This window comes from Chrysochloris asiatica, unplaced genomic scaffold, assembly GCF_000296735.1.
Source record: "Chrysochloris asiatica unplaced genomic scaffold, ChrAsi1.0 scaffold00161, whole genome shotgun sequence".
Taxonomy (NCBI): Eukaryota; Metazoa; Chordata; class Mammalia; order Afrosoricida; family Chrysochloridae; genus Chrysochloris; species Chrysochloris asiatica.
Genome location: NW_006408679.1, coordinates 2,629,670 through 2,642,255, shown reverse-complemented (window position 1 = coordinate 2,642,255; position 12,586 = coordinate 2,629,670). Strand labels below are relative to the sequence as shown.

The window sequence follows — 12,586 nt, the reverse complement described above, 5'->3', positions numbered from 1 at the left end:
TTAACAAAAATGAAACTGTACATTTAATATGACACATAAGTATATAACTACATTAAAGAAATTGTCATGGGCCATCTAGTGGGTTCCAACTCAGAGAAATCCTATATAGGGTTTCTAAGAGGCAGGTGACTTTGAACTGCCGACCTTGCAGTTAGCAGTCCAGTGTTTATCCTACAATGCCACATCAGGGCTCAGAGTTGGTTGGCAAAATATATTTAACATATAATTATTTTCAGAAATGCTTTGTTTTTGTTTTGTTTTTAAATTTAAAAAAAAATTTTTTTAATTTAACAGTAATGATTCTGCCAACCAAGTCATTGATTTTAAACAAATACAAAATATTTTTACCTCCGTGGTTTTCCCATAAGTCGCCTGATTTTTCCCCATTCTACTCTTGTTAACTTTCTTGTCTTCAAATTAGGAAAAGATTCCTTTAGACATACACAGAAGTCATTATCGCCTTCAAAGAGTGGTCTGCAAAGCAGAAGTAACATTTTAATGGTTAGTATGCAATGTGTTTTCTTAAAAGACATGAAATCCAAAGCACATATTTTGATTTTCACTGCCACGTCATCACAGAATACCAACTATTACACATATGTAATATATAATACAAAACAGGCACAATTCAAAGAGCCATAGCTAAACTAAATTCTTGGCATTTGTGAAACAAACAATCTGTAAAAGTTATTCAGGGGATTTTGTTGGCAGCTGATATTCCAGGGACACTGGTTTGCTAAATTTCCTATATGACTGCCCTTTGGGAGACTATTCTGGCACTGACATACCTGGAGACAATAAATGTTAGCTATAGAGTAACTTTCCCTGAGGCAACACCACCACCAAGGAGTCCTCTTTGGGATTAAATCAGTTTTAGAAATCCAGAGGACTGTAGAGAGTTAGGTTTATTCTTACAACTACACTAGGACACTAAAAGCTTTAAGCTTAAAACCTGTGGGCAAAATAAAACAATTATATTCATGAGTTTGAGAAAACAAGAAATAGCCTTAGTAGTGATACATGAAAACACTAGGCTCAAATACGAACTTCCTTGAGATACACAACTTCTAAAGTAGTCAACTGGTTTGGAAAACAAAGAATCAAAGACAAATAACCAGTGAAGTATAAACAACAATGATTGGCATATGAGCATGGATTAAAAATCTTGCAGAAATTTTCCTAAATAAATCTTGTGGCTGAATTATTAAATTTCAAATGTCTTATTACTGTTCTAGTTAAACATTCATGTGCAACTAAGGTGCTTAAGTACTAACCTTAAAATAGAAAAACTATCCTAAAAAACAAACTAATTTTTACCATTAATGTGCCAATTATTGGTGGGATGGGAGTTTAAACCTCAGTTAATGCACTGCCATTTGGCGTAGTTTCCCTTGTTTATACTTTTCTAACTTATGTATTCATCCATGTTTTTGGAGAGCAGTAGAAGACTTTTAAATATGAAGTTGTTTTAAATGCTTTTCTAATAATAATGCCTGTTCTGATTCTTAGTTGTTCTGTTCTTGAATTCTTGTACCTCCTCTCATCTCCCTAAAATCTTTGCCTAATCAGTGGTATGACCTTGTAATATCTATGGAAAAAAAAACTTTAAAGATGATATATGTGAAAAAATAATGCACAAGTGAAAAATATGGTAAATAAACATATTTGGGAAAAAAATAAATAAAAACAATCTTTCTATTCTTATACTAACATTATAATTTCAAGATTTATAAAACAAGTCTCATGTACTTCAAATAAAGGGGCTTGTTTTAGGATATCTCTACTTCATGATCTTTGTAACTTATAATTCAAAGACACTTTCTTTTAATTTTTCACAACACTAGAAACAGAAAAAGAAATTCATGAAAAAATAAAATCAAAGACTTTTAGAAAAGATTTAGTTAATAACATTTGAAAAAAACAACTTTCTGGCTCAAGGAATATTCACGATACATACTTATCTATATTTGAGTAGAACCATTCATATATGCACCATTTATGTGCTTTGGGAAGCTTGAGTAGGTTACGCAATCGAAAACCAATCTTCTGTGATACTTTCTTATCTGGTGTTGACATTGTTGCTGTAAATTTCTACAGAATAAAAAGAATAATTAAACCTTCAGTAAGTGAAAATAAACATTTATAATAATGAATATATTTGTAAAAGGGTAAATTATGGTTGAGTAACTCAATAATATTCAACATAAATTGTTTTGTTAATATTCAACAAGTAATTTTTCTCCAGACAAGATTCACTAAAAAAACAAACAAAAAAACCACACACAATATACCAACACTTAATTGAATCAGATAAAAATGCCTATATTAGAAAAAAATAAACTTATCAAATAATCTACATTTCCACCTTCAGAAATAAAAAAAAGAGCAAAGTAAAGCCAAAGCAAGTACAAGTAAAATAATTAGATTGCTGTGCAAATAAATGAAATAGAAAATGTGTTGTTGTTAGGTGTCAAGTCGGTTCTGACCCATAACGACCCTCTATAGGGTTTCCAAGGAGTGACTGGTGATGCCGACCTTCTTGTTCAAACGATTTTGTAGTCTGGCACATTAACCCACAGTGCCACAATAGAGGGAGGGAAAAATGGCTATTGGAAAAATTCAATATCAACAAAACTTTAGCTAGAATGACCAAGAACATAAAAATGGATGTTTTCAACCTGATAAATGACTTCACACTCCAATTCTCTCTATCCCAACCCAAAAATCAGTTGTTGTTGTTGTTGTTGTTGTTGTTAGGTGCATCAGCCTGGAACAGCTAGAACAACAGACGATACATCTTCAAAGAAAGATCATCAGGAAAAATCTAAAACAAAAATGGCAGTATGACTGGCTACTGCAAGAATAAACAAGTTGTTTGCCACGAAGCCATTAAGGCAAGCAACCAAGCCCCTTCATGACAAACCCCCCCCTTAGACAGAAACTCACAGGGAACACATGAGCCGGCATGTAAGCTTGCTGGTGACCACACTGGTCTACTGGTGAGTGGAAGAGGAGGAAAGGCAGCAATGAATGTCTGGCGCATAAATAACCAAACTATTATATAATATTCCTTTAGGAAAGTATCCTGTTTCTTTCTATTACGTTATTGACTTGTTGTTTTTTTTTAATAGGGTACTCATTGGATATAAAATGGAATTAAAGTGGTATTAAAGATTGTTGTTGTTGCTAAGTGCCAACTCACAGCAATCCTGCAGAGGGTTTCTCAGGAGCGGCTGGTGAGTTTGAACCACTGACCTGCGATTCAAACCGACCCTGTGGTCTAGAGCATTATCCCACAGAACCACACCAGGACTCCATTAAAGATTGGAGAAATATATTTAAACTATTAGTTGTTGTTGTTATGTGCCGTTGAGTCGGTTCCGACCCTGTACAGGGTTTCTGAGGCTGTAAATCTTTATGGGAGCAGAACGCCTCATTGTTCTCCTGCGGAGCGGCTGGTAGTTTCGAACTGCTGGCCTTAAGGTTCGCAGCCTGATTCGTAACCACTACGCTACCAGAGCTTAGTAGGAATATAAATTATTTCAACATTTATGGATAATCTGGTTGTGTCTTCCAAATCTTAACGTAAATATTCTTGTAGCAACTGTACTTCAATAAATAGAACAACATAAGTACAAGATATAAAGTACAAGGATATTTATTGCAGCACTGTTCACAAAAGCTGAAAATAAGTAGAAAGTCCAACTTGGAAATCTGATTAAACATACCAGTACAATGGAATACAAGGGTAACTAGTATTTTTTTTAAAATAGAATGTGGAAAACCCCATTTAAGAATGAAATGCAAAGGGAACATACAAGCAGGCATGCAAGCTTGCTGGTGGCCACATTGGTCTACTGGTGAGTGGAAGATGGGAAAAGGCAGCAATGAAGAAATGGGTCACGTTCAACCATGTTCCATAGACTCCCACTGACCTGGAGATGAGAGAGAGAAGGGGAAGGGAGGGCTGGTTGATCCAAAGTATGCTGACACCTGGGGATACCTGAGCCCATGGACAAGGACATAGCCACAGAAAGCTAGAGCTGAGAGTGAAGCATCCAGATGACATGAAGTGAGGGTAGAAGCACAAGAACACTCAAACTTGCAGATAGTACCCATTTGACCTAGCCTAGATGGCTTGATAATCAGAACTCAACTAGAGGAAGATAAAAAAGAAAACAATTTTTGATATAAGAAACAAGGGCAAATTGTGACAATTTGATGAACTTGACCTATACTCACGGAGGTTGTTGTTATGTGCCATGGAGTTAGTTCCAACCCATAGTAACCCTGTGCAGGGTTTCCAAGGCTGTAAATTTTACGGTAGCAGAAAGCCTCACCTTTCTCCCATGGAACAGCTGGTAGCTTCAAACCGCTAACCCTGAGGTTAGCAGTCCGATTCGTAACCGCTATGCTGCCAGAGCTCCTTACTCATGGAAGCTGTAGTTCTAAATACCAACAGAGAGGGAAGGAGTCTACACATCAAGTATCAGTGCTATCCCCTTTGTACACAGGGTAGATAGGGAAGGGCAATTTAGACAATGACTATCTAAAATGAGGGGGCAATAAAGGCACAAAGTGACTGGCTTACAAGGTTTCAAGAGCGAGTTTAGTTTAAGAGTGTCGGTGGAAAGATAGAGTTCTCACTGAATAGTTTTCACCGTGTCTACAAGGCTCTGGTGAAAAACAGATGGAATAAGATTCTTATGATTCAATAGTGAGTGATTGTTATCATGACTAATTGCGACCGTCACAATTATAAAGGTAGAAGTTTAGTAACAAAAACTGGGGAGTAGTTAATCTTACATTCCAGAAACAGATGACCCTAGGACCATCAAGGGAGAAGAGTGCAAGTGGAATGCGAGACCTTATCCAGAGAAGTGACACCAGAGATGGAGGCAGACAGGAAGCAACTGAGGACTTAGATTCATGGAAATAGAGGGATTGAGAGCTGGCGGCCAGGAGACAGCCTTGAAGAATGTGCCCTTAAGTGGTATCAATTATTATATATGCCTGAGTGTTTTAAAAATTAAAAAAAAGGAGCTAGAATGAGAGAAATACTGTTAACTGATGGTACATGAAGGGGATTATAATCATTGTAATGAAACAAAGTATATGATTTGTTGAATATAAAACTGAAGTTCTGCCCTGTAAACTTTCACTCAATTCACAGTAAAAAATTAAAAAAAAAAGAATGTGGAAAAATTGGAACTGAGAAACAGACTTTAATTTTCCTGGAATCATGATTTCTGTGGACCAAGTAGCTGGGAGGACTCACCCAACTGATGCTCTTTTGCCTGGGTGTGCCCTTTAGTGGAAACTGGGGTACCAGGATTACATTGATATGAGTCGTCATGTCCCAAAGACAAATCATATATATATATATTTTTAATCTGCAATAGTCTTGAAGAAACTGGTTCTTAAAAGTCATCATTGAATCAACAATGATCTAGATCAGGGATGGGGAATGTTCAGCTCACAAGATCATTTGGTATGGCCCTGCCAAGGCAACCACAGTTCTAGCCACCACATTGCTGTTGTTAAGTGTCATCAAGTCAATTACAACTCATAGCGACACTAGATAGGGTTTCCAAGGAGCTGCAGGTGGGTTTGAACTGCTGACCCTGTTGTTCATAGTTCAGTCACATTTGTGGTGAGTTAATTAAATATTTGACCAAATACAACAGACTAATTTTTAAGTTGATAATTATACTTTGTATGCCCTCAAAAGTTATAAATATGCAAATGATCTTGGCCCCACCCCTGGTCTACATAAATGAGTACAGCCTGTGTTGCCTTAGGCTTTTGTGCTCTTTTGAAGAATAATCTTTGTGCAGCAAGTTTTGGGGAAAAGAAAACTCCAAGGTCAGAGCAGAGCAATTCTTTTCATTGTTCTTCAAGACAATGTTGTATGGAGACTTCTGGCAAGATGGTGGACAAAAGCAGCACACTACATGGACTCTCTACAACAAAGATAAGAGAGACCAAATGAAACAGAGAAACAGACACAGATAAAATTTCAAGAACTCTGAACTTCAGAGGAAAGGTTAGAGAAATGGATTGAATGCTTGCTGGGAGGAGAAGCTGAACAGGGATAGCAAGAGAGAGTGACTGACTGGTCAGCTAGACTCAGCATGACCATCTTATGAGCAGTTTTGGCAACAGAAGATGGCCTGGCAGAACAGGTTTACACAAGCAATAGGAATGTTGCAATTCCCATGCTCCTCTGATGACCAGAGGTGTGGCCAACTCCCACCCGCATCTGTCCCCAGCACAGACCCTGCTCTCCAGGAGCTCAGAGTCATGTGGTTGGGAGTCATACCATTGTGAGTCTGGGTCCTGCAGCACTGTTCCGGTGCCTGGATTCAGGAGGGCTGGGCTCTAGACCTACAAAACCTGCAGAGCCACCAGACCAGCATTTAACCAGTCACCCTGCTCCCAACTTCCTTTTGGCCCTAACAGACAGTGAAACCAACTCAAAGCGCCTCCAAGAAATATTTCTGGACTGACTGTTCTGAACGTAGATAACATCGAGGTTGATAGGAACTCCATCTAGGGTAGGCGTGGGAAGCCTTTCTTCTGCCAAAATTTGTAAAAATCATTGGTGGGCCATACAAAATTATCAACTTAAAATTAGCTTGCTATATCTACTCAAACATTTAATTAACTCACCCCTAATGTGATGGTCGCTATGGGTCGGAACCAACTTGACAGTACTCCACAACAACAAGACAAATGTGATGGGAGTCTTGGTGTGGCACTTTGGGTTAATGTGCCAGACTGCAAAGCCGTTTGAACTGCAAGGTCAGCAGTTCAAGCTCACCAGTTGCTCCTCGGAAACCCTATACTGGGTTGCTATGGGTTGGATCTGACTCAATGGCACTTAACAACAACAACAAATGTGATGGGAGTCCTAGTGTGGCACTGTGGGTTAATGCACTAGACTGCAAAGTCAGTCTGAACTGCAAGGTTGGTGGTTCAAGCTCACCAGCTGCCCCTTGTAAACCCTATACAGGGTCGCTATGGGTCAGGACTGACTCAACAGCACTTCACAACAATGAGATGGCTGTTCTTCAAGAGTTCCATGGCTGTGAGCCTTGACAGCATGAGGTGGGGCCCCACTGCACCACTCTGGTGCCTACATTCAGGCAGACTCGGCTCCAGATCTACAGAACCTGCAGAGCCATCAGACCAGCATTATTCTAGCAGAAACCCTCATAACCAGCCACCCTGCCCACAAGGCCCTATGGTCCGAACAGACACCGAACCCAGCTCCATCAAGGAACTCTATAAGTTACTTCCAGATTGAATGCCCTGAACAAAGGTTAGCACTTAGGCCTACAGGAACTCCATTTAGGAGCAGGAATTCTGCTGTCACATCCTTCCCGCACATATCTTATGAACACTTTGACTGGCAGGAGCTCTCCTCTGGTTTTATTTATTTATATTCCTTTGATTGCTTTTGTTTGTTGACTTTCTCCTACTTCTGTTTCCATTCCCTTGAATTTTACCTCCACTTCTGTTTTCCTTCTTCTCATTCTCATTTCCCCTCTTCTTTATTTATTTTTTTACTTTTGATCTTTCGTTACTATTCTCTACCCTTTCTTTTTGATCTTTCCATTTTCCTGTCTCTCTTTTCTCTTTTGAGTTACCATATTCTTTTTTTCTGGTTTCTGCCTAGTTTTTTGTGGGGTTTTTTTGGCAGGGGGGAGTTTTCCCTCCTCTTTCCCACACATCCACAGGAGATAGCTGGTGAGAGTCAAGGGCACATCAGCATACAATCATCAATTAAACACAAATACAACAACACCACAATGTCCCACAACAACAAACAACTGTAACTCAAACAAAGAAATAAAAGACAATGGTCAAACAAAAGGCCAAAATGCAGACCCAGAAATGCTTCCAAGGAGAAAAGGTAATAGAACTAATAGAAAAAGAATCGACATTGAGGTACTCTCAAAGGATTGACAGAAAGATAGAGTAAAGCAAGGAGAACACCAAAAAAACTTGTTAATAATTCAGGAAGACACTTTCAGAATGAGGAGACAAAATAAATGCAAATTTTGAAACAATACAAAAACTGCAATTAAAAATCCAGAAGATTAACACTAAAATTTCAGAAATGGCCAATACATTGAAAGGACAAAGGAGCAGATTAGAAGCAATGGAAGCCTAAATTAGCTGAGCTTGAAGATAAATTTCTCAATACTAGTATCCTAAGAGAGCAGTTAGACAAAAAGAATGAACTACTCTGAAGAAAGCCTAAGAGTTAAGTGGAACACCATGAAGAAGAATAACTTACAAGTGATGAGAATTCAGAACAGGAAAAGACAAAAGAAAAACACACAGAAAACTGTCTAGGAGTTGTTAGAAGAAAACTTTCCTATCGTGAGGAGATAAGCACAGAAGAAACTAAATGAACCCCAAACAGGATATACCCCAAAAGGAAATCACTAAGACATATCATAATCAAACTTCCCAAAATCAAAGACAAGAAAAGAATCCTGAGAACAGCTCAGGAAAAAGAAAAAGTCACCTACAAAGACGAACCAATAAGACTAAGCTCTGATTTCTCAGCAGAAACCATGCAGGCAAGAAGGCAATGGGATGACAGATACAAAACTCCAGAAGAAAAAGATTGCCAACCAAGAATCATATACCCAGAAAAGCTGTGCCTCAAATACAACAGTGAAATTAGGACAGTTCCAGATAAACTGAAATTAAAGGATTAGTTAATAACAAGACCAACCTGAAAAACATTTTTAAAGGGTGTTCTTTGGACTGAGAGACAACAACAGCACAGGTATCATACATGATAACAGCACTCACAACTCAATCCAGATATAGAAGTATTCAAAGTAAAACAAATTTACAAGATTGAAAATAGGGAACCAGAGATTATCAATTTATAATGAAGTTAACAACAAAGCAAAAAGACGGAATAGTGGAGATGCAGAACTTCCAAATGTAAAGGAAGTCAAATAGATTTGAAGATAAAATAGGCTGTTTTAAACAGGGGGAAAACATTAATAAATTGCAGAGCAACCTCAAAGAAAATTAATATACCCTCACATCAAAATAAAAAAAAGACAAAAATCAAAAAGATATTAGCAAATTAACAAAACAGAAATGAAAATGAAAAGAAACTCCAGAAACAATAGGAACTCAGCAAAGAAAATTATGTGGAATAAAGAAACCCGCATCACACACACAAAAAGACACATAGCATAATTACATAATCAATTCATTGTTGTTGTTAGTTGCCATCAAGTCGGTAGCGACTCATAGCAACCCTATGCACAACAGAACAAAACATTGCCGGGTCCTGAGCCAACCTCACAACTGCTGCCACGCTTGAGCCCACTGATGCTGCCACTTTTTCTCTGATCCTCCACCTTACCAAACGTGATATCCTTCTCCAGCGACTGGTCCCTCCTGACACTATGTCCAAGTATGAGAGACGAAGTTTGGCCTGATAATTACACTGACTATAAATAGATTATAATGTATCAATAAGATACAGAGAGTAGCAGAATGGGTAAGATAACAGGATCCTTCAATACGCTGCCTACAAGAGATACATCAGAAAGATGAAGACAGGCTAAATGCCCATCAACAAAATAGTTAAATAAACTGTGGTACATACACACAATGGAACACTATGCAGCCCTGAAGAATGATGATGAATCTGCAAAACACCTTACAACATGGATGAACTTGAAGGACACTATACTGAGTGAAATTAGTTAATCACAAAAGGACACAAAAAGACTACTCTTGTCCCTGGCCCTGAGGCCCAATGCTGCAGAGAAGTGCAGGAGAGCACCCTGCCTGAGCTCCTGGGGATGGCAGGAGCCTGGGCATGGGTGGGTGGCTGGTTTAGGCCTGCCCTGGCCGCCTCCCTAAACCCATGACCCGCGAGAAATGGTGGACAAGTCCTAATTGCAAGAGACGATAACTTTTAACAATTTGAAGGGTACCAGCAGACATCAACACTGATGAAGAATTTGTAAAAATTCAAGATTAAAAATTGTTGCTAATTTTCCAAGAAGCAGTCCTATTTCAAAATCAACTCCTCTTTATCAATTAAAGAGACACTGAAATGCTTTAGTTGTCATGCAGCATATATAAATGGCAATACAGAGACTCAGCATTTGGAAAACATAGGAAGGCATTCCCAAATTACAGCTATATTAATGACTTTTTTTTTTTAAGTTTTTATTGTGAAATGAGTGATAGTTTACATGGGAGAACATCAGTTTTTACATTCTTCATTGCATTGCAATGATTACAATCTCCTCTGTACATCATCATTCACCAATATTTGCTTCTATTCCCTCTGGTTTTTTGTTTTGTTTTTTTTGGGGGGGGGGATTATGTACACATAAACACTCAGGAATATATAATCATTTAAACAACTGAAGGGCACATTCTGCAAGCCTGCCTCCTGGCCACCAGCACCTGGCCTCCAGGACACAAGCCTTGCTCTTTCCATGAGTCTAGAGTCCTCAGCTGCGTTATCTCTCCATGCTCTCATCTCTGTCTCCATCTCTGGTGTTGCTGCTTCTCAGGATAGGGTCCCACACTCTACTTGTGCTCTTCTCCCTTGATGGCCCTAGGGGTCCTCTGTTCCTGGACTGCAAGATTAACTACTCCCCTCTTTTTGCTACTAAACGTCTACCTTTACAGTGTGACAGTTGTAATTAATGGCTATTATTTTGAAAGTAATGCCACACAACCTACAAATCTTAGTGAATGAAATGGTAAGTACAAAGTTAAAAACTCCAAGAAACACAAATCATTTTGTTTTAGACAGCCCATCTGAAACTCATACAGAATATCTTTTGAGAACTTGACAAGTTAAAAATATATCAGACAAATATATATATATATATATCAGACACCAGATACTTGAGGAATTCTGAAATGTGTTGTGAAGAAGCTACATTAAGATCATTTCAGAACTAGCCAGACTATGCCCATTTAACCCCAAGAGAGTTAGCCAGTGCTGGTCTCTATTACACAGGTATCAATGATAAAGCACAGTGGTTTTAGTGTGATAGAAAATTGAAAAATTGGAGACACTGCGATCACATATGCTCAGAACAAAGGCAACACTTTCCTAACTGCTTCATTTGTTTTGGGCCAGAATCTTAATGCGCAAAGTGAATCTGTTGTCTTGGAGTTCAGGGAGGAATTTCCCAAATTCAACAACTCCTCCAAGAAATCCAGCCATGGCATATAATGAAGCCCAGATCATGACTTTTAGGGCATGGATATACTCAGTTAACAAGAAACAGCTTACAAGAGCTGGATTTTATGTGTTAGGTGAAGGGTTAAGTGGTAACTAAGATGCAAATATCTGTTAGAAGAGAAAAGACATGAATATATAAACTATTTATTTAACCCTTTCACTTCAGGTGTCTCAGGCAAGAACTGCTGAAAAAACACCACCTCTAACTAAAAGAACTGATGACACCAGCTTTTTAAATCCTAAGGTACAAAAAGCGATACAAATGGGATTCAGTTTCAAGGACATTAAGAAAATAATGGAGGAATAAATTCACACATCTGGAGCAACTATAAATCACTTGAAGTTGTAACTGCAGATCTAGTGTGTGCTCAATAAGACAATGAATCAGCTCAAACTTCATTGCAGAAAGAGATTAGGGCTGAAGAACAACTAAGATTCCTGCAAGTGGAGAAGCTTTACAAAATCTGTTTGGATAGAAATAAAGATTTGCTGTTATTTTTATTCCTTGTGGACATCTGGCCACTTGCAAACAATGTGCTAAAGCAGTTGAAAATGTCCCATGGGCTACACAATCATTATTTTCAGCCAAAAAAAAAAAATTATGTCTTAATCTAACACCACAGTAGGAATGCTATGTTTGGATGTGTAATGTGAACTAACTTTAAGTAATCCACATTGAATTCCAAACATCTGCTACCCAAGTAGAAAACAAAATACAAACTGTAATGCATTAGTTGGTGATATAAAATTTCAATTTCTGGAGTTTTTAGGAAATTAGTTGTATTATTCATTTCTACCCCCCCCCCACACACACTTTCTGTTATTCATTTGAAACCCTAGATTAAGAAACACCATATTATATATGATTACTATGTGTATGTATAGTGCAGCGACTTGATTTGTAAGTGTAATTGAATTAATCAACTCAAGTTTTCATTCTATTCATAGGCTTAGCAAATGGAGCATTAGAGATTAGATTTAATCTCACAAATCACATAGCTTGTTTTGTGTGAAAAAGGAATTAAATGTTCCACATTGGTGGAAAGTTGGAGCCTACTTTTAGATTTTTGTCTTTATGCTTTAGAGTTGTGTTCATTTGTTTTAAAATTATACATGTGTATTTGTGTGAATAATTTAAAGGGTGACTTTGACATTTTTAAAAGAGTATTTAGAATAATGAGGGTGTAGCTTGATGGTGGACAGAGTAGAGTTGCAGTGAAGTTTTTTGTCAGCAATACCACAGAATACCAGGCAAAGCAGGTTCAGGGCAGAGCTCCAAAACTCTGAACCAAACAGGTAGGAATTTTTAAAAAGTGTGAAGGCTTATAG

The 12,586-nt window shown here is 38.0% G+C and overlaps 1 protein-coding gene and 1 pseudogene across 2 annotated transcripts in view; one reads left to right on the top strand and one right to left on the bottom strand.

Moving 5' to 3' along the window:
• The window catches only part of LIN9 (lin-9 homolog (C. elegans)), a 143,367-nt gene that overhangs the window by 81,386 nt on the left and 49,395 nt on the right, over positions 1-12,586 (bottom strand). For both annotated transcript variants that reach the window (XM_006871130.1, XM_006871129.1), the window contains 2 exons: positions 1,958-2,091; positions 349-474 (listed from right to left, as the gene is read on the bottom strand). In XM_006871130.1, coding sequence (XP_006871192.1) covers positions 349-474; positions 1,958-2,091 — 260 coding nt within the window. The remainder of the gene's footprint in view (positions 1-348; positions 475-1,957; positions 2,092-12,586) is intronic.
• On the top strand, positions 7,865-11,867 carry LOC102818934 (annotated as a pseudogene).